The sequence below is a fragment of the Sinocyclocheilus rhinocerous genome, unplaced genomic scaffold (genome assembly GCF_001515625.1).
Source record: "Sinocyclocheilus rhinocerous isolate Xijiao unplaced genomic scaffold, SAMN03320098_v1.1 scaffold397, whole genome shotgun sequence".
In the NCBI taxonomy this organism is placed as follows: Eukaryota; Metazoa; Chordata; class Actinopteri; order Cypriniformes; family Cyprinidae; genus Sinocyclocheilus; species Sinocyclocheilus rhinocerous.
Window position 1 is genome coordinate 690,108 of NW_015663491.1, and position 22,470 is coordinate 712,577.

The following is a 22,470-nucleotide window of genomic DNA, read 5'->3' on the forward strand; positions in this document are numbered from 1 at the left end:
CGGGGAGCCTGGCCTCGGCACCCGTCCCGGCCTCCACGGATGGACCCCTACTACCCCCCCCCCAAAAAAAATCCTTGGGGAGAATATAGTCTTTAGCGGCCCTCCGTAGGCCTAACTCGGGAACTGTGGACCTCCCTGGGCTTGACCTGGGGACTGGAGCCCTCCTTGGGCTGGACGTGGGAACTGGACCCCTCCTTGGGCTGGACATGGAGACTGGAACCCTCCTTGGGCTAGACTCGGGGACTGGAATCCTCTCTGGGCTAGACTCGGGGACTGGAGCCCTCTCTGGGCTAGACTCGGGGACTGGAGCCCTCACTGGGCTAGACTCGGGGACTGGAACCCTCTCTGGGCTAAACTCGGAAACAGGAGCCCTCCGTGGACTAAACTCGGGAACAGGAGCCCTCCGTGGGCTAAACTCGGGAACGGCTGGAAGTGGGAACTGCAGCTCTTTCTTGAAGCTGGTCTGGGGCTAGAGCGATCTCTCGACTTTGGTCAGGGGATAGAGCTGATACTGGAGCGAACTCAGGGGCTGGAGCCGACACTGAAGCGAGCTCTGGGGCTGGAGCCGACACCGGAGTGAGCTCTGGGGCTGGAGCCGACACTGGAGCTAGCTGGGGCTCTCCTCATCCACCTCTTTTGGTTACAGGTGAATAGGGCGGCCAGCGGGCTTGACGTTGTGGCGGCCGGCAGGGTTCGGGTCAGCGGCGGCCGGCGGGCTTGACTTCGTGGCGGCCGGCGGGCTTGAGTGAGCCGCGGCTGGCGGGCTTGACTGATGAACGGCCGGTGTTGTGCTGAATTCTGCACCCCTGCCAGATTATGCACCCCCTCGTTGAAGTCGCTACCTGATTGCCTAATCCCAACCCCACCCTAATCCTAACCCATCCCCCACACCTACTCCTAAACCTACCAATACTAGGGGGTGCATAATCTGGCAGAGTGCAAATTTCGGCACTACACCGGCAGATTTGACTGAGCGGCGACTTCCATGATCGCGGGGGAAAAAACTGAAAACCAAAACACTTTCAAAAACGGAAAACAAACACGGGGAGAGGGGGCGCCGCTTACTGTCTTTGGTCCGGTATTCTGTCACGATCGCTACTGTGAGGGAGTGCGGAGGAACGAGGAGACGTGGAGTACATCAACAAGGAGACTTTATTAACATCAAGGGAACCAGGAAAACACACGTAGCAGAGGAGGTTGACATAAACAATACCAGACCCCGAACTAAGAACAGGGAACACTATTTATACACATGACATGACGAGGGGATGACGAGACACACCTGGGATCAATAGAACTAAACAGGGAACACCTGGAACAAATGATAAGAACAGGAACGGGAAGGACCAAATATGGGCATAGAAACACATGGGGAGCAAAACACACACAAAACACGGAACAGAGTCTGACATATGGGTTATTCTTTTGTTATTTTACTGTTTGGTTAATAAAGCGGCTAGTAATACTGTACAATTTCTGTAATGATTTGTACTTATATATTGTTGCTCTTTTGTTAGTTTTGACTGGTTTTATTGTCCTCATTTGTAAGTCACTTTGGATAAAAGCGTCTGCTAAATGACTAAAATAAAATAAATAAATAAAATAATAAATAAATACTTTCTGGTCCATGCAAAGGCACTGAGTTTATGTCTTGCCAGAAATCTACAAGAGTTTACACTTACAGAACACACACTCTTCTACCTGCCTTTGCCCCCTTGCTGAGTGTTTTGTAGTTGATGCTGTGGTTGTGGTTGTGGTCTGTACTAGACTGTCTGTCTATTTATAGTTCAGACATCAGTAAACCCTATTTAGAAATGCAGACCTAGCTTAAATGTCCTCTTTACCTCATAGTGTAGTAAATGTTTAAATGGACGCTCCGTAATATTCTCTAATGGATTATGTGTATGTTTGCGTGTGTGTGTATCGTGGGCATAAATGAGCTCTTTGTAATGCACTGTACTGGGCAACATTTATCTTAATTTGTGTAAGAGGGTGCTTTGGGATGACCTGATTATGGAATACCAGAGACAGAGAAAAAAAGATCAATAAATAAATGCCCATACATACATACATATATCTGCATCTGTCAAATCCACCAATGACAGTTCAAAATGCCAGAGGGGGCTGATTTTGAGAAGGAGGGGGGTTGTGATCCAGCAGGATATTTTGTCCCTCTCAGCCTCAGGAGAAAACAGTTGCTCTGGGTGGCCAACACAAACACTGGATTCTTCTGGATAGTAGAAACTCTCACATACACATAAACACACTTCCTCTGCATCCATTAGCCATTGTTTGGCCCCAGCCCATCCCCTCAGCCCCAGTAATCCTCACCTCTATGATAATAATCTCGCGCCATTATTAAGTACATTAGGAACCAATTAAAACAACTCCAGGGATGGAAACAATGTATTGGTGTGTTTATGTTGTGGAAGAGAGATCCAAAAATGGGACACTCTGGGCAGGGCAGGACTCGACTGAGGCTCCAGACAACCTCTGACCCATTTTACAGGCTTTTTGGCTCTCTTTTGAGGTAACCCATGCTGAAATGCTGCTGATGAGACTGGTGCATTAGACTTATTGCTGATGTGTCTTTTCATAAGAAAACCCTAAAAGAAGCTGATCTTTCCTGTTCTAGGATGTATTTCTGGAATATTTGGGTTTAACATAACAAAATTGTTAATAATGGTTGTTTGCAGTACAAGGTGTCGATATAAATAGCCCTTGTTTTTTCTTATTTCATATGCAAAAAGAGGATGTTTACATAGAAGTCCCAAAGGCACAGCAACAAAACATGGCTTGTTCATTCAGGGTCAGAGAGAAGGTGGAAATATTTTGGCAGTTTTTTTTTTCTTTTTTTAACATTAGAAGTCAAAGCCCTCATGAAAGAAAACAAAATTAACTTGTTAAACCATTAGAATATCATGTCAGAATTTTACTTTTGAATTTATAACCTCGAACACCTCAAACCAGGCACATTTTCTTCTTTTTGCAAAACAGGCCAAGTTTTTCATGATTTTCATCAACTCGGATGAATCAGGCCCCAGATTAAAACACTCCCCACAGGAAAAGGAGCCACAAACCCACAAATAAGGTCAATGAAAACAGCACCATCTGCCAGACAGCTTCTTCTTAATCTCGATGTTCCTCATTTTTAAACTGTGGTGAGGGAAATGATTCCAGAGCAACAGGGGGTCTACAAAAGTTCGGAAACAGCAGGGAAACGTCAGTTGTAGGATATTGGGCATGTTTGGAATTAGGGGAAAGTCTGAGGACGAATTTTTGTCCAAGAGACATCTAAAAGATGTGATGTGTGGTTGCAGAAGACAAGAGAGGAAGGAAATAGTGTTGTATTTACTGGAAACTTGAAGGGGATTTCCTTCTAGATCATGTTTTGACAGAGATGAGCCTTGATGTGCAGAGACTGAAAGTTAGATCAGTGACTATGTCCATCTGACCTTGCGGCCCTGCATTCCTCGGTCATCACTGAACGACCACAACCCTGTAATTATTTACCCAAACTAAAATCCACACATGCACAGCTTTCTCCTCAGCACTGTCAAAATATACATTTTTCATGGGCAAAATCCAGTCATTTCGATAGGAATCCACATGATTTGGAATTTCATGGAGGGCAAAAGATTGAGTTTGAAAGATGCAGGTTTAAGTTGGTCACACAGATATGCCATGCTGACCAATAAAAAGATATTTGGTTTAAAAGTGACCTCTGTGCATTGTGCTTTATACATCACTACACCATTGACAATGGAAAATGGACTTATGCCCCCTGAAATCTGTGATCCTTATAGGGGGTAAATTTATTTCTCATTTATTAGTTTCAAGTATGATTTGCTGTTATGTTAATCTTTTACACAACATCAAAGTTATATAATGTGACTCTAAAGTTTAAGTGTGTAAAGTATGAGTATTTAAAAAAAAAAAAAAAAGGAGGGAAAATCCTTAGCCTTATCCAGAAACTAAGAGTTGTGCCATTCTTAAGTCCCTGTTTCTCATTGATTCGGTGAACGTCTGTCTGTCCTAATTCTATCCCATTACACGCCCGCGCTCAATGGCATGTTTGCTCACAAGAACAGGTCTCCTGTTGTGATTGGCTGCTCTCTGTAAAGCATTTGGGGGTTGATTTGTCCTGATTTTTGTTGGACAAGTGAAAGACATATTTCTAGAAGATTTTGCGATGCGTTCTTGCAATCGGGACGATTTTAAGAAAGTAGTACAAGATGCCAAAGGCCAGTCACTCCCTCTGACGCCCACGGGTCTCTGATATGAATATTCATTAGGGTCTCCTGAGGGGCCCCGGTGACTCAATATGAATTCACTCTTTCACACAGATGAGCAGTTAGCTGATAATCACGCTAACATGGAGTGACGTTTGGGGCCACGCACAGGTTACACATTCATACAACTTTGCGCCTGAATTTTTGCTAGCCATATAGTGGCAGAAAAGTTATTTTATTACTTTTATTATATTTTTTATTGCAATTTTCTGTACTTATCCTTGGTCGCATAGTGAGGTCAAATTATCTTTGTTGTTTATGATTAATACAGCCTTTTATAAAATTTCTTCACAGCCCCATCCTTCTAAAATGTGTTAAACATAAATCACCTCACTAGGATGTATATAGATATGTTAACACTTCTTCTTGAAGTGCAAGACCTCAGTGGCGCTGAGACCCTTTCAGCGCCAGACTGGCTCCAGCGCCACTGTTTACCGGGTAGAGTTACTCCAGTGTTTTATTTTGAGGTTTGAGTTGCGGTAACAATCTTTTCCTCAGTTTGTGTGCTGTGGAGGTTCAGGCTCTGCAGTCCCGTATCCGGTTTAACGGTGACCCACCTATGGAAGTGTGGATCAGACTGACTTCTTTAACCCTGTGTTCATGGCTTGCCCTTTCTCTCCACACCTCGCGCCAGTCATGTCACCACTGTAACCTACTGACATAAATCTCCAACGTAAAACTTCCCTCTGAAACACCCCCCTCTGAGAGGGAGCTGAGCCAGTGTAATGCCTGACACCCACAGACACTGGAATGTGTGTAAGATGGAAAATGTATGTGTATGTGCACATTAAAGAAAGACAGGACTTCATGTGTAACTGGATAGTTGACATAAGTGTGTGTAATGCCGAGTTCACACTGCACGATTTTAGCCCGATTTTTCACTCGCCGACAGGTTTTGCGAAATCGCCGACAAATGCCCGACATCGGAGGCAAATCGGTGCTCGTGCACGCGAGTGACAGTCATGCAATATGACATGCTGCAATTTAAAAATATTATATTAAATAATATTTTCACAGCCTTACTAACCATAATTGGCCCTTAACCCTAAACATTACACTTTTGCAAGTAACAGTTCTCACTTTAATTGAAAGACATACGCTACACAAACGTACACCAGATGTTTGCGGATGGTAAGTTTTTTTATTTTTTTTATTTATTTTTTATTCAGCAAGGATACAATAAACTGATCAAAATTGACATTTCTATTTCAAATAAATGCTGTTCTTTTGAATTTTCTGTCCATCAAAGAATCCTGACAACAATGTATCACGGTTTTCACAAAAATATTCAGCACAATTGTTTTCAACATTTTTTTTATAATAAGAAAAGTTTCTTGAGCACCAAATCAGCATATTAGAATGATTTCTGAAGGATCATATGCCTCTGAAGACTGGAGTAAGGGCTGATAAAAATACAGCTTTGCCATCACAGGAATAAATTACATTTGAAAATATATTCAAATAAAAAGTTACTGTAAATTGTAATAATATTTCACAATATTTTACTGTTATTTTGATGAAATAAATGCAGCCTTAGTAGGCATAAGAGACTAATTTTTCACACATTTTTCATAAATATTAGGTCAGGGCAAAGTTGTTATGCTGTCACTTGCTTTAACTGCTATAAATGCATACAATTTATAATTGTTTTCTGTTTTTATAATGAGGTAACAGTTTAATTTTTGTTGCTCAAAAAAGTCTATAAGCTGTTTTCCACTGTGACAACATGCCCCACTAAAGGTCAACATGTTTCCTGGCCATTAATAGTGGAAATGTTCAATTTTCTTTTCTGCACAGTCACCATTTAAACTGAACTGAGCTGGATGATGACGTCACTGAATTCAATGATGAACTGCCTTTAACGGAAAATTGAGTGTTTACTATTATCATTTTGCATTATTGACACAATATTTTCCTAATTAATGCTGTACAGTTGCTTTGACACAATCTGTATTGTTAAAAGCTCTATATAAATAAAGGTGACTTGACTTGACTTCTTTTCTTTTGTTTGTTTCTTTCTGTTGCCAAATGATATGCTCTTTTATACAAATTGAAACACTAGGACAGAAATGGATACCTATATATAGAGAGAGAGAGAGAGAGAGAGAGAGAGAAATCTTGCAAATGTTGTGATCTACTAGAGAGAGAGAGAGATGTGTTGTAGTGAAGGTACCATGCGCCTCTGCATTGCATTAGTGCTGGAAAGTTCACACAGCTGTCCTCGCTGTCATATTGCGCTGATTAGAGACGCGGGAAAACCTCAGAGAGCATGAGACCCATCCGAGTGGATTCTGCGTCCGATGCAGCCTAGTGTCGGAGCGGAATATAAACACGCTTCGCTGTTCTCCTGCTGCAAGGTGACGCAGCGCCGCGTATCAGGTGGAGTGACGACAACTGCGGCACCGGAGCGAGCGGCGGATAACGGTCCTCTCCGAGGAAACCGGGGCGCGGCGCTGATATGTGTCACCGTTCACGATGACAACGAGGCGAAAGTCCAGCAAACTGCAGCTTCGGCGGTCAATCAGCGAGCAGCTGCGCGACTCTACGTCGAAAGCCTGGGATTTACTGTGGAGAAACATACGGGAGAAGCGACTGGCAGGTCAGTGGCAGGACACGAATCAACTTTTAGAAATAAACAACAATGCGTCGTCCATTTAATCATATACCTACTACCATACGGGCCTGGGGAAGGTCACGTTTTAGGTCATGGTCATTGTAATGTGCCCTCTTGACTGGGATGGATTTTAATAAGCTTGCATGTGATGAATGCTTGCGCTGTCTATAAATAATTAACATCGACATCGACATTGACATTGCGCTCCACCGGTCTGTTGTGCGTGAAGCCGCAGTTACGCGTAATGTCATTAGCTGATGTCTGCTGCCTCTCAACTCGATTAAATGCGCTGCATTCCTGCACAAAAACTAATCCGGACACTCGATCCGTGTCACGTTTTTCACCTATTTTAAATGTTCTTAACACTCAACAGTGGTATATTGTGGAGTATTGTGGTTTTCATACATGCTCAAAAACTAACTCTTTCTCGCTTTATACCCTTCCACTGTCTTTTATCAGCTCTATCATGTAGGAAATGTCAATCTTTAAGATTCTTCTTTTTATCTGAGCTTTTTGCACATCAAACAGTGTTAGCAGAATAATGTAATTTGTTCAGGGTGATGGGAAACACAGGTTAAAATTTGTGAAAGATTATGATTGTTGGATTGTAAATGACATGAGATGGGTGATTTCTGTCAAAAACCTTTTTTATTTACAGTAGTCAAATTGCATTTAAATCCACTTGGTTAAGAAGTCTGAGGGGGCATGTGAATAGTATATTATAGTATTTTAGTGACCTATATTGAGCTTGAGAATCTTTCTTCGGATGCCCTGGTGGAATAATGTAATTCTAGTAAAATTGAGTCCATTATAACATGAATGGCAAGGCTCTGCTGACTCCTTTGTGGCTTTAAGTGAGGAAATGACAGGAAAAGTTAATTTAAAAGCAATCTGGACTCACTGAGCACTGTACAGACTCTCTCCTTCAACCCACTAACCTCATTCTTCTCTTTTCAACCCCAGGGTTCATTTCTGCTCCAGCACTCAGACCTTTTATCCTTTGGGTAAACATCGCATATAAAGATGAATATATTACAATCACAGTGTTTTGTAGTTGTGTTGATTTTAGTGGATAGAATTTGTGGACTCTTGTTACTGATAAAACATGTGGGATTACTGTAAGCAGTGTCCACCTGATTTAGACCATGAACAACTCACCTCTGTTTGACCCGTGCTGGATTTAGCTTATAAGTGAATGCCCATAATGACACGGGTTTGTTTTCATGGATAAAGGTTAATGTTTAGGTAATTTTGGCACAGCCCTTATGTGGGTGTCTTGAATTCTGTAGCGGTTATGCAGCCTGAAGGAAGTCCTTCGCTGAACTGAGAGAATTATGAAAGACTTTTTCAAAAGTAATTGCATTCCATGAACACCAGATGGCAGTCATTGTCAGATTCTCCTCAGCATGCTTTCAACAGCATCTTTCCAGGCTTGTCCATGCATGCTTCAAACATTCAAGGTGGGAAAACCTACACATTGCTAGCATACAAAAGAAATGTGCCATTTTTTTTCTTTGAATTTTCGCAATTCAGTAGAAATGCTTGGCCAGGTCTGGAACTGTCGGTTTCAGCTCCACATAATACTTTTTTTTTTTTTTAAGTGTGGAGTCCACAAGAACAAGGTGTTTTATGAGATCAGGATTGCAGATATTAATTCGGTACTTCTAAACAATTTTTTTTTTTAGTAATTTACAACTAACATTATATATAACAGGAAGTTTTTGTTTAAATATTGGGATATGCCTAATTATTTCAGCTTAAACTGTAAATGACAAGAACATGATTACAGAAAATTTGTTTTTCAGAAATAATCCTATCCTGCGTAATTTCTTACAGTTTTTACATTTGTATTACTTTATTTTTTTTTACTTTGAAACTTTTCACCAACTTTTCTAAATAAGTACAAAATATATTTAAATTATTACAGTTGTCAAAAATCTACTATAAACGGATAGTTCTGTTCCTTGATTCTGATTGGCTGAGCCACGTTCGAAGCTGTTGTAAATTACTCTATAAACATACACCTTTGATTACTTTGTGTTGCTCGGCAACCACTTTGTTGCAACCACAAGTGATTCTGAGGAACTACATTGTTTGGTGGAAGAATAATGTTTTTATTAACATCATTACACTTTATTTGCTCTGTTTTATTTTGTGAAACCTTACTACGTATATGGAATAACCGTTTTGTAAAATCAATAAGCCCTGTGAAGCTTCGCGTCGTGCCTAACAACGCCCCTTAGCTGTTATAAATTCACTGTAAACCACGGCTTCTTGGGGCTTATTGCTTTAATACAATATAAAATATAATTCAGTCCTTTTGATACAACATCAGTGTCTGAAGTATTTATTTATTTTTTTAATTGTTCCACCCAAGATCAATATTTCCCTAACACCCAAGACCAATCAAATGTGAGCGATCCTGGTGGCCAAACATCTTGGTGTCTTGACTTCATCCTTACTTTTGAGCGCATGCTTACTACCACAATCTGTAGCGTTTCTTTCTGTTTGCTGTGCATATTATTCTAGACGATTTGGATTTGAAATATTTAGCAGATGTCTTGAGATCTCTGAGGATATTGCTGTTCTTTCTGACAGCTGTAATATCTCGCTCCTTCCCATTGCAATTCACTTTTAAGATTTATTTTCTAGCTTATGGTATGTTGGATGGCGTTTTTTCCCCAGGTGCACCATTCATTTCTCTTTTCTTTGGCCGATACATCCACATACACACACCGTACTTGAGAAACACAGTCTAAAATCACATCGAAGCAGGTTTTTGGCTGACGTTCAGTTGGCCGCACGGTGCTTTCTACCCTTCCAACCCTATTGGCTCCTCTCACAGTCACACGACCATAAAGTGGGTGGTGCAGATGAAAATGTGCACTCAGATCAGAACTGACTTCATGCCTAGGTGTGCTTGGGTCTGTATACTTGCCAGTGTTCCGTGAGTAAATGACAAAAGGAGCACGCTTTATAGTGTATTTCAGTGCAGATTCAACTGTGTGCGTGAAAGTTAAGGGAGGGATAAGTGATATGTTTGAGGAAGCGCTTTTGAGTGCCTTTGTACCTGTGGACAGTGGAGAGATGGACGCAATGTTGACTGACCTCTTAGATGAATCCATGGACAGTGAGTGTTTGGGTAGCATGACTCCAGAGACTCAAGATATATACCTCAGACTGGACAGCCACCGCAGGCGTTCTGGACTACGCCTGGCCCGTATCATATCTAGGCAACAGCTGCTGAAGAAGATATCCCAAGGTATGAGAGGTGCTTTGGGTAACATTTCGGACTCATCTTTTTTTTTTTGCATTATTATTTGCATTATTTCTGTCTGTATCAGCAGTGCATTGTAACTTTGTCTCCGGTGTTCATATTGAAATCTGATGGACTTTTGATTGCAAACTTTGGTATATCAACAAATCTGAGCACAGTTTGAGACATTGTTGAGATTTCTGAAACTCACGTTACATTATTAGGGTCTTTTTGTTAGGAATAAAATTAGTGTTAGGAAAATTATGCATTTGCTCTCCATTTAGTTTCATTGCTGTCTAGTAAAAAAAACTGAGATATTATAGTGATTCCATATGACATTCCATGTTTTTGAACTTTATGATATCTTCAAGCCAAACATGATGCAGAGACGTTATTAAGTGTTCCAAAAGAGTGTTTGTTTTATTTTTCAGTCTTGTTTGCATGAATATGAAGCACTTTGCTCTCAGCTTTGACGTGTTAGGCCGATCTTCTGTTTTCAGTGGTAATACTGGCTATAAGACAAAGTTTTCTTGTGTTTTGTAGATGTAAAGAGTCTTTGTGTTTCTGGCACTAGAGAACAGCCTGTCCAAATCCAAAGTATTATCCACAAATCAACAGCATTATTAATGAATAACCCTTTTATACTTCAAGCGTATGATAGCACTACACATGACAAGTCTATGTCTGTGTGTGCACTGTGCAGTATTTGTTTCAAAAGGTTAACACCAGTGTTTTGCTTTCTTGGAGGTCTAGCTAGGTGGTTCGTTTTGGTTTGTCTGCTCATTAGCAAGAAGTATTACTGAGAAGCATATATATGATTTGTTAAATATGTTTGTAATAATCCTACTGCTTTGTTTTGACAGTGAAATGCAATAGAAATGCAGATTGTTGCAGCTTTAGTTTTGCTTGGAATCTGCTCGCGTACACACACACTTTCTCTCGCTCACGTGGCAGCAGGAATGTTTGGACTGCATGCTGGTTATTCTGTCATTCGGCTCGTGGAGGTCTGGACGGCTGTGGAGCTCTGGTGAAATCACAGGCTTGTCCAGTCATGACTGTGACATGTGGATACATATCATGCTGAAGGATATATTCACCTCCATCTGTGGAGACAAGATAATTCATTTAAAATGATTTATATTCCACACTTAATAAGGTAGTTTGTCCCCCAGTGCACTGAGGCTACTGGGAGATTTTACTTTTATTTAATAACATTTTCGTAGATTCTCTCTGACTGTGTCTGAAATCTTAACCCGACCTTCTTTTTCCTGACTGCAGACTAAGTGTTAGCAGCTGTACCGTGAGCGGGTCCAAGAATACCCCATTCCATCAAAAACTGGGCCTGGTGCCTGTCATCCGCAGCACTTTGATAAAGCAGGTCTGCCACTGTGAAATGGTTTGAGCTAATTGTGGACTGAAGGCAGTGCCATAAGACTGAAATATGAGCATCTTAATTTGAGCCCATTTAATTATATGTCTTGCACTTTCTTCAGTCCATCATAAATGCTTTTGGAGGGGTCTTTTGTCAGGGAGAGGTCAAAATATATCAGTTTCAGTTCTGATTGACAAGCTCTCTGATTGATTTGAATCGGTTTTACAAGCTCTTGATTTGAATACGATTCACAAGCTCTTGATTTTTTTTTCAACTAGCTCTCAATTTGATTTAATTCCACTTCACGAGCTCTCTATTTGATTTGATTTCAATTCACATGCTGTCTATTTGATTTGAATCTGGTTTGATTCCGGTTCTCAATCACTCTCTATTCTTATTCACAAGTTCTCAATTTGAATTGATTCAACTTGATTCTGATTCACATGTTATATTTGAGTTAGAATGTTAAATTAGCTTTCTCTGCTCGTATTATACAGGGCAGTGTTTCAGACTGATTCAACCCAGTCTTTTTGAAGTATTCATTAAAAGAGCCAGCTCAAAAGAGTCGTTCATTTTTAATTCATCAAAAACAACTAGCACATAAGTGTCATCTCTCGATCAATGTTGTCTTTTGTATTCTACGGAGGTCTGGAACAACGAGTAAACTATGGCAGGATTGTCATTTATTCTACGGAGGTCTGGAACAACGAGTAAACTATGGCAGGATTGTCATTTATTCTACGGAGGTCTGGAACAACGAGTAAACTATGGCAGGTTTGTCATTTTTCAGTGAATTGTTCATTTAATTTGTGGCGTACAAGCCTGCCAAGCACTTTCATATTATTTTTGTATTGGAAAGAAAAATACTTTTCACCTAAAAGCAGTCTTCACCCACGTACAGCATACCAGATTCCTGACTGCACGCAGGTTGTGTCTTTATAAGGAAATCCACCAAATACATAATGAAATATTAGACCTAACTATTATTACACAATACATTTTTGCCTCATTTCTTAGACACAGTAGAAAATAAAAGCAAATCATTTTTAGAATTATATAGATATGTTTGAAATGGGTCATGATGAGTATCCTTATCTTACTCTCGTTTCTTAGTATGCAGGGTGGATTCCTGGATGCTGAATATGTACGTTTGTCATATCATGAGCTGCTGTGGCATGTGAGCGGTTGCTCAACAGCAGTCAGAGCGGTAGGGTTGGGCTTCAGTTGGCCAGTGATTCAGTTCAGCCAACAGTCATCTCCTGTACATACAGCTAAGCATTTATAAAAACAATGAGAAACTAAAGGCGGGAACTATCTATGCTATTTTTTGGGAATAGCATACGGAGGTCGAGAGGGTGGTGGTACTTTGAACTAGATTTGAATGGAATTTCCTGAAGGTATTGCAATAAGTTGCAAGACAGCATATTGTAGTAAAATGATCCAAAGAAGGAGAAGAAAGTCCGAGGAGAATGGACCCAGGCCATTATGACATCATCGTATTGTACAACATCATCACTGGCAAATAGATTTTGAATGCTGAACATTATATTAATGTAAGTCAACGGAGATTTTAAAACTTGAATCACACAAAGTGTACATTTGATCATAAATCAAAGTCAGAATGGAAGCTGGACTTCCTAAAGATGTGCTAAAGATGCTGAAGATAGTCCAGCAAGGACTGAAATGTTTGCTTTTGTGTGTGTGTGTGTGTGTGTGTGCACAGTCACTTTTTTTGTTAGCACACTTCCGTTTTTGTTGTCACCTTCGTGTAAATCTTCAGGAATACATTTTTGTTCAAAGGACCTTGAATTTGCATTTCGTTTGGTGTGTGGATTTTTCGCCTTTTGCTTTTTGTATTTTTTCCCTTGCTCTTGGTTGCCCTCTGTTGCTTAAAAGAAGTATGGTCACACATGTACTGTAAATCACAGAGAATATTATTTATTACTAGTGGTGTTTATTAAGTCTAGGATCAGTATTAGTATTACCCAAACTGTTTGAACTAACCCATGAGTATTATAATTTATAAAACGGATAGTTCCCGTCCTTGATCCTGATTGGCTGAGCCACGTTCGAAGCTGTTGTAAATTACTCTACAAACATACACCTCTGTTTACGTCTGTCTGTTGCTTGGCAACTACTTTGTTGCAACCACAACTGATTCTGAGGAACTACATTGTTTGGTGGAAGAATACTGTTTTTATTAATATCATTACACTTTATTTGCTCTGTTTTATTTTGTGAAACCTTACTACGTATATGGAATAACCGTTTTATAAAAGCAGTAAGCCCGTGAAGCTGTGGTTTACAGCGAATTTATAACAGCTAAGGGGCATTGTTAGGCACGAAGCGAAGTCACGAACCATGACTTCTTGGGTCTTATTGCTTCATTGACACATCACTTGTTCTTACCATTGCTTCAACAGACACGACTGATACCTGAAATCATGTATCTTATTCAATTGGACAGGTGATTTTCACTGACCATTAAGATTACTAGATAAGATTCCCTGACCAGTAAGTTACTAGATACCAGAGTGTCATAGAGACATGAAAGCCTTAAAATTTTGATGTTGCATGTTTTGCATTGCTCACAAATTTTCACAAATGCATAAAATCTATCATCAGCCTAAATTTTAGCAGTTGTCCAATGAAAAGTAGCCTGCTGTTTAATAGATTGTTATTCTTTCAGTTCTGACTGCTGATTCTCTCATGCCATATGATTCCTGCATTCCTCTGTCTGCCACTGCTGTCTTTCTTCCCATCACACACACACACACAGCCTCACACATGCAGCCTCGTTGTGTTCCCAGAAGGGAATGTGTGAGGACTCTGGGGAGTGTGCCCAGAGCCACTTAGTCCACACTTGACCCTCTGGTATCTCTCTCTCACACACAGCAGTCTCTCTTTCTCCTCCGTTGTTATTCTTTTGTGAACCATTCTTCTCCAGTGTTATTCCTCCTCCTATTGTTTCACCGCTCGACTGCACAAGAAAGAGAGAATAAGACAATAACAGACTATAAAACAGTTCTTTAAAGTGGGGGTTCTCAAACTTTTTGATGCCAAGGATCCTCAAATATCATCATGCCCTTGTGAAGGAATCTCTAAAATATAAAGACAGCTATATATTTTAATGTACATGTGAGTTGTGATAAAACAAAAGTAGCAACAGTTCTTAAATTAGGTACATTTTTATTTCATGCTGACTTAATTTTAATTGTCATTTGTACAGTACTAAAGTCAAAACGAATGAATAAAATATTATCAATTCAAAGCATTCCAATTTATTTGTATCAAATGTTTGGTCCAAATTAATTTAAACAATGTTAATTTATGCTTCTGTATATGATTGGATTGGCACATGTTGGGTAGTTTCAGAAATGTTTTACATTCGGATTTTATTGTATCACTATAATAATTATATATTGTTTTATATAGTATTATATATATATATATATATATATATACGTATATGGAATAACCGTTTTATAAAAGCAGTAAGCCCGTGAAGCTGTGGTTTACAGTGAATTTATAACAGCTAAGGGGCATTGTTAGGCACGAAGCGAAGTCACGAACCATGGCTTCTTGGGTCTTATTGCTTCATTGACACATCACTTGTTCTTACCATTGCTTCAACAGACACGACTGATACCTGAAATCATGTATCTTATTCAATTGGACAGGTGATTTTCACTGACCATTAAGATTACTAGATAAGATTCCCTGACCAGTAAGTTACTAGATACCAGAGTGTCATAGAGACATGAAAGCCTTAAAATTTTGATGTTGCATGTTTTGCATTGCTCACAAATTTTCACAAATGCATAAAATCTATCATCAGCCTAAATTTTAGCAGTTGTCCAATGAAAAGTAGCCTGCTGTTTAATAGATTGTTATTCTTTCAGTTCTGACTGCTGATTCTCTCATGCCATATGATTCCTGCATTCCTCTGTCTGCCACTGCTGTCTTTCTTCCCATCACACACACACACACAGCCTCACACATGCAGCCTCGTTGTGTTCCCAGAAGGGAATGTGTGAGGACTCTGGGGAGTGTGCCCAGAGCCACTTAGTCCACACTTGACCCTCTGGTATCTCTCTCTCACACACAGCAGTCTCTCTTTCTCCTCCGTTGTTATTCTTTTGTGAACCATTCTTCTCCAGTGTTATTCCTCCTCCTATTGTTTCACCGCTCGACTGCACAAGAAAGAGAGAATAAGACAATAACAGACTATAAAACAGTTCTTTAAAGTGGGGGTTCTCAAACTTTTTGATGCCAAGGATCCTCAAATATCATCATGCCCTTGTGAAGGAATCTCTAAAATATAAAGACAGCTATATATTTTAATGTACATGTGAGTTGTGATAAAACAAAAGTAGCAACAGTTCTTAAATTAGGTACATTTTTATTTCATGCTGACTTAATTTTAATTGTCATTTGTACAGTACTAAAGTCAAAACGAATGAATAAAATATTATCAATTCAAAGCATTCCAATTTATTTGTATCAAATGTTTGGTCCAAATTAATTTAAACAATGTTAATTTATGCTTCTGTATATGATTGGATTGGCACATGTTGGGTAGTTTCAGAAATGTTTTACATTCGGATTTTATTGTATCACTATAATAATTATATATTGTTTTATATAGTATTATATATATATATATATATATATAGAGAGAGAGAGAGAGAGAGAGATTTTTCCTAGCAATCGACCAAATTTAAAACCTGCAGCGGTTGGGCTGCTCAGGTCTGAGTGAGCAAGAGAGAGGGAAGCACTCAGTGCTGGAAAAGGGAAAAAGGGAGCTGTGAGAGCTGCCCAAAGAGAGAGATTTTTCCTAGCAATCGACCAAATTTAGTTATTGTCTGGGAACAGGCATTCCGACAGGTTGCATCTCCAGCTGCGTGTGTGTGTGTATGCATATGATCGATGGTGCCCTGAAGGTAGCAGCACATGTTCATTTTCTCACATGCTCACGGGTGAGGAGGAGACGGGGGGCTGAAGACTGTACATACTCCAGCTGTTTAGAGACTGGAGGGGAGGGCGGAAGAGGGACTGGCACATAAGCGTTACAGTCAGGAGGTGAAGTGTAGAGAATGAGAAACATACAGCTGAACTCAGTGGCGAAGAGGAGCGGTGCTGGAACGGGCTCTTCTAAAAGACGGACAGAATAAATCATGCTGAATGTTTGACGGAAAACTCCACTATGGTTTTAAGATCTTACCCATAACACACAGCCGTCTGCCGATGCCTAGAGGTACCAGAACCTGCATCTTCAAATTACTCTGAATCACAAAAAATCACATTTTTTTTACTTTATGATATGCAGCATGCCATTTGGTCATTTTAAAAAGCTTAAAATTAATGTTATAAATATATATATATATTTTTCAGTCATACTAAACTAAGTTAAAGATTTGTTTTGTTTTGCCTAGTTGTTTTTTTAAACTCTCTGTTTTACTGTTCGTTTCTTTTTGGAGGAAATCATACTCTTATATATCAGTTATGTTTTATGCTTTATGCATTGACTTTTTGTCTGATGTTTCTCCTAAAATCACTTGGGTTTTATCCCAAGAGCAAAATCTGATACTTAAGCATAAGTATCCATTTGTTCACCATCTGAACTCATTGCTGCCTAGGAGAAAAAAGTGAGATGTTTAAGGACTTCCTTTGTAATTTTTCTTTCTTATGACTGAGTTTGAGAATGGAGGACATGGCCCATACTGAAGGAATTTCAGAGTCTGTACTGAACTAAGTTAAACATATGTTTTGTTTAGTTGTTGTTGTTTTTTTAAACTCTCTGTTTGTTTTGCTGTTCATTTCTTTTTGGAGTAAAACCATGCTCTTACTGTGTGTCACTTATGTTTTATGCTTTAAGCATTGACTTTGTCTTTGATGTTTCTCCTAAAATCACTTGGTTTTCTGATACTTAAGCAAAAGTATCCATTTGCTCACCATCTGAGCTTATTGCTGCCTAGAGGAAAAAATTGATGTTTAAAGACTTTGTGATTTTTCTGAGTTTGAGTATGGAGGACACGGTCCATACTGAAGGAATTTAAGAGTCATGTTTAGTTAAACAAGAAACTTCCTTATGATCCCAGTGGATGGATGTCAAATCACTTTAGCATGTGTGGGAAAATGGCACTGGTCCATACCTATTTGTGTGTGTTTGTGTGTGTGTGTGTGTATTAAATCTGCATGCTCTGATGAGCAATAAAGGAACTGTCTGGAGAAAACCCATGGGAGAGAATGTGTGTGTGTGTGTATGTGTGTGTTGTGGTAGAAATAGCTGAGATGAAGAGTAGACAGAGCTGAGTGTTTGTGGGAGAGTGTGCATTACCAAGCTCAAAAAGGATCATAGTTTTACTGCCTTGGTGGTCTGCGAGTCGAGTTCACACTGTTTAAAACACACTCATAGACACCAAAGCATATGCAAACACAACTAGCTGCTCATTAACACAACTGATAGTTTCCATTGAGCAGTAGCTTTAGTTTTTTTTTTTCTCAATAGGAATTGAGGAATACATCACATTATGGAAGTAAAATGTGTTGTAAATCATGTAGACTGTAAACTAAATGGCACTAGAGTTACTGGTTTAACTGTCTGGTGTGGATTATGATTGAACATTTGTACTATGAATCCATGAAATATTCGTTAGTGTGAGAGTAATGTAAGTGTTTTTCCATAGGCAGTGTGGACTGATGTCTGTTCTGTACAGGTGTGGGTGTTTCGGAGCTCTTAAGAGCACAGCAGGACTGCTCTGCTGATACATGGCTAATGGGATTACTGTCAAACGTGTGTGATTCAGATACAGCTTTGAATGTGCTCTAGTACTTGCATTAATAATACCATAACAAAACTAAACAGTATCACAAAGATACATTCTGCAGTCCCTAATGCTGTGTGTTTGAGCATTTAGGTTAGGGCAAGACACTACAAGCAAATCATGTCATCCTGCATTTAACATTTCAATTACACTACATGACTTTAAAGGCTGTTTAAAGGGGGGTTTTCCTCATGCATTAAGCCAGATATCTCCACTATATGCACTGTGTGTGTGTGTGTGCGTGCGTGCGTGCGTGCGCGCGTGTGTGTATATATATATATATATATATATATATATCTCTGGGTTGCCAGATTGAGGACACACAACAGGAATGAGCGATTTTGACATTGAAAGTCTGCAAGCCTTAATTGATTAGTCGATTTATTTTAATATTCCTCTGGTCATTGAGTAAAACTTAGGTCAGGTACAAACTTTGATCTCAGATCCAGTTTGTTTGTTGGCTTCCAAGGCTGCAATCAGTGTTCGAACTATACCGTGGACTTTGGGGGAGCCCACTTGTGTTTTTTTTTTAATACACTGTGTTTTCCACCACCTGGCAACCCAAGGTGTTGAAATACTATTAGCAGTGGGAAACGCACAGACCAAAACACAAGACAGACATTCTGACATGGAACACACATTTCAAAATAGAATAACTGGCTGTAGCATTGTTTATCACAGAAACAAGTATGTGAACGTAGCATGTTTACTAAATATCTGCAGAAATTATATTTTTATGCTTTGATAAAGTAAAAATAAAATTACATACCCAACATTAAAGGTGCTGTATATTCTGATTGGTTGTAAGTGTTTTTAGCATTCATCAGCTGAAAAAAAAAATTCTGAAAGTGATTCCAACTGTATCATTTCCACTGTGTCGTTATGTGGACTTCCATTTTTTTATAGAATTGTAAAGATTATTAAAACTTTATAGTAGGGCTGTGCAAAAAATCGAATGCGATTTTCATGTGCATCTCGTCAGTGAAGTCGCTCCTGTGACTGGTAGTAAATCTCCAGCACGTGCTTTCAGATGGAGCGGCATTTACTACACAGAGCCGTAGTTCACTGACAAGCTACACAAAATCGCATTCAAAATCGGCAATGAATCGCCTGCGATTTTATAGTAAGTTATCATCCCTGGTGTGAATGGGCCTTAAGGCTACATGTTTTGCTTGATTAATTTTGTTAGCAATGATATTCTATATTAATAACTTTTTAAATACAGAATTGTGTTCAGTAGCATGCTAGTTTTACTGTGGCATTGAAACTGTAAAACTGATATCAACTACAGAATTATGGTATTGTTACAAATGTCACATTGGTCCTTGGAACAAAACCTGCTTCCAGTTTCCACCTTTTCACTTTCAATACAATAAAACAACAGTTTTTTTGCAACATAGTTTCTCGGTTACTTTAAAAAGGAAATGCACAGGAAATGTTCTCATTCTTGGCTCTGAGTCTCCTTTTTTTGACTTTTAAAGCAGGAATAACCAGAACTAAAGTAGTCAGTGGGAGAAGAGGAAAAAACTGAAAGAATGTAAAAACCTGAGAGAGTCATTTGTGGGCTAAGGTGACTTTTAAGGACACAGGACCTGTGTTCTTATATAATCAGAGGTCTTGCCTGCTCAATCGAAACAAGAATGCCTTTGATTGTGTCCCGCACCCCGTGGCATCCAGGCTCTGCGTGGCATCCGTGCCTGCTGCTCTCTCTCATGGCGCACTGCCTTTTGGTGATCAGGAATGCCTGGGTCATGAGGGGCTGCATGTCCTGACTGCTGGGATTAGATGCCATAGCAGCGTAACGCTGTGCAGAGGTGATCGCTGTGTGTTTGTTTGTGACACTTTTTTTTATCAGGTTGTTTGTGTTGATTTGTGTGACTTTGGCTGACTCATGTTCTGCATGCTGCTTTGCTTTAGGTTATGTTGAGGTTTATTGTTTTGGGGACCTTTTGTGTTGGTTCGGTCCTTTGGTTGTTGGCGGGGGATATTAGATATTAGCGGAATGTGTTAATTAAACTCATGACCTCACAGCAGTTCTTTATTCCCATGCCTTGGATTCAGGCCTACCCAGAATCCCCTCTGAGCTTTAGAAGGTCCCAGAGTCTCTTTAATGTTCTGCAAAATAAGCCCAGTGGTTGGGCTTCATTTGAGGGCTTCATTAGATGTTGTTTTAGTACTGATCTGAGAACAGTTTTTTTTTTTTTATATTGAAGGCGAGCAGGAAGTTGAGGTTAACCAATTGTAAATAAATATTAAAAGGGTCATATGATGCGATTTCAATTTTTTTCTTTCTCTTTGGAGTGTTACAAGCTCTTGGTGCATAAAGAAGATCTGTAAAGTTGCAAAGAGTCATGTTTTTAATCTAAATGTTTAAAATTTAAAATAAAAGGTGTATTTTACCTCTACAATTGGACATACACTAACATGCATACGTTGTCTAAAGAAGTCTCTTATGCTCACTTAAGCTGTATTTATTTGATCAAAAATAGAGTTAAAAACAGTAGTATGTTGAGAAATATTAAAATTTAAAATAACTGTTTTCTATGTTAATGTATTTTAAAATGTAATTTATTCCTGTGATGGCAAAGTTGAATTTTTATCAGCCATTACTCCAGGCTTTAGAGTCAGATTATCCTTCAGAAATCATTCTAATATGCTGATTTGCTTCTCAAGAAACATTTCTTATCAATGTTGAAAACAGTTGTGATAGTTAACATTTTTGAGTTGTTTTGCATTGTAAAAGTCTTTACTCTCACTTTTGATTCTTTTTACAGAATAAAAGCATTAATTTCTAAAAGTAACCCCAAACTTTTAAACAGTTTTAGGCCTATATTTTGGTCAGTTTTGGAGATGCAAGATATTTATATTTTTATTTAAGATTACATTTTTTTCTATAGTGTTAGTTGACTGATTATTTTTTCTAAATATTACAAGGGACATGTATTAAAAACTAAAAAAAAAAAATTACTTTCATCAGCAATATGACATCATCACGATTCACTTTTTTTTTATCACACTTCAGTAGATGTTTAAGACCATCACAAATGCTCATAAAAGCTCATGTAATGTTATGTTTTATGCACGCTAATGCCCATAATTACACAGCATTGCACTTTAAATTCCTCCATCGCTTTTGATAATCGACTCCTTGTGCGATCCAAATGCCCAAAGCTTTATTTAACTCTGTCAATGAAACAAACAAACAAACAAACCATTAAAACAGAACAAACATCCACAGCGGTGACACGGGGGGGCTTTTCCTGCCTGTGACAGCATGCTTGGCTGCTCCCACTGAGCGCTGTTTCTTGATAGCAGTGTTTGCACTGGCCCCATCGTGTCTTTCTCTAATTGCTTCCATGTGTGAGTGTGTTTCTGGATGCGAAACATGCAGAGCTAGTATTGAACAGTTTTTGGCGGTAACATACAAGGAATTCATATGTGTGACTTTCATTAGAGATGCATTAAATGGTAAAGATGCCATTTTTATACACCTATGTTGTAAGTTGTTAAATAGTAGTTGATGTGTTACTTTACGTGGGCAAGAACAGTCTTTTCCATAATGTGTCCCTTTAGTGCATACTTTAGAGGAGCAGAGGAAATTACATTTATATGACACATGAGTGTGCTGTGAAGGGAATTTGTGTCTCTCAGACTTGGACTTTGTGTTTGTCAGTGGTATTATTGTAAATCAGTAATTTATACCCCTCAGGGGAGAGCTAATCACTGGAGATTGTGCTGCAGACCAAAGTGTGAGGAATTCCTTTCCTGCCGCCAGGAACGGGCCAAACTGAGGAATGACAATGTCAGATCGGAAGCAAAAAGAATAAAAAACTCTAGAAAGGGATTTAGGCATCAACATATTGTTCTTCTACAAATGTATTTGATGACACATCCACATGTTTCAAAACAGATTTTGTGCCTAGTAGTGTTGTCACGGTACCAAAATTTCAGTATTCCGTACCAATACCAGTGAAAATCCACGGTTCTCGGTACCAATTTCGGTACCAAAGCAAAACACAAAAACATGCTAATTAAAAAATTTGACTATACTTTCATTTAATCCAAACTGTGTACATATTTAATTTTAAAGGGCTTTTGAAAACCTAGAG

At 39.1% G+C, this 22,470-nt stretch overlaps 1 protein-coding gene across 2 annotated transcripts in view; it reads left to right on the top strand.

Moving 5' to 3' along the window:
• Positions 1–6,464: 6,464 nt before the first annotated feature.
• The window catches only part of stard13a (StAR related lipid transfer domain containing 13a), a 35,420-nt gene continuing 19,414 nt past the window's right edge, over positions 6,465–22,470 (top strand). The window contains exon 1 of one of the 2 annotated variants that reach the window (XM_016539184.1): positions 6,465–6,891. In XM_016539184.1, the coding sequence (XP_016394670.1) occupies positions 6,768–6,891 (124 nt within the window). In that variant the 5' untranslated portion in view covers positions 6,465–6,767. Of the gene's footprint in view, positions 6,892–9,878; positions 10,169–22,470 lie in introns of those variants that run through there. The other variant, XM_016539182.1, reaches the window with a different exon arrangement.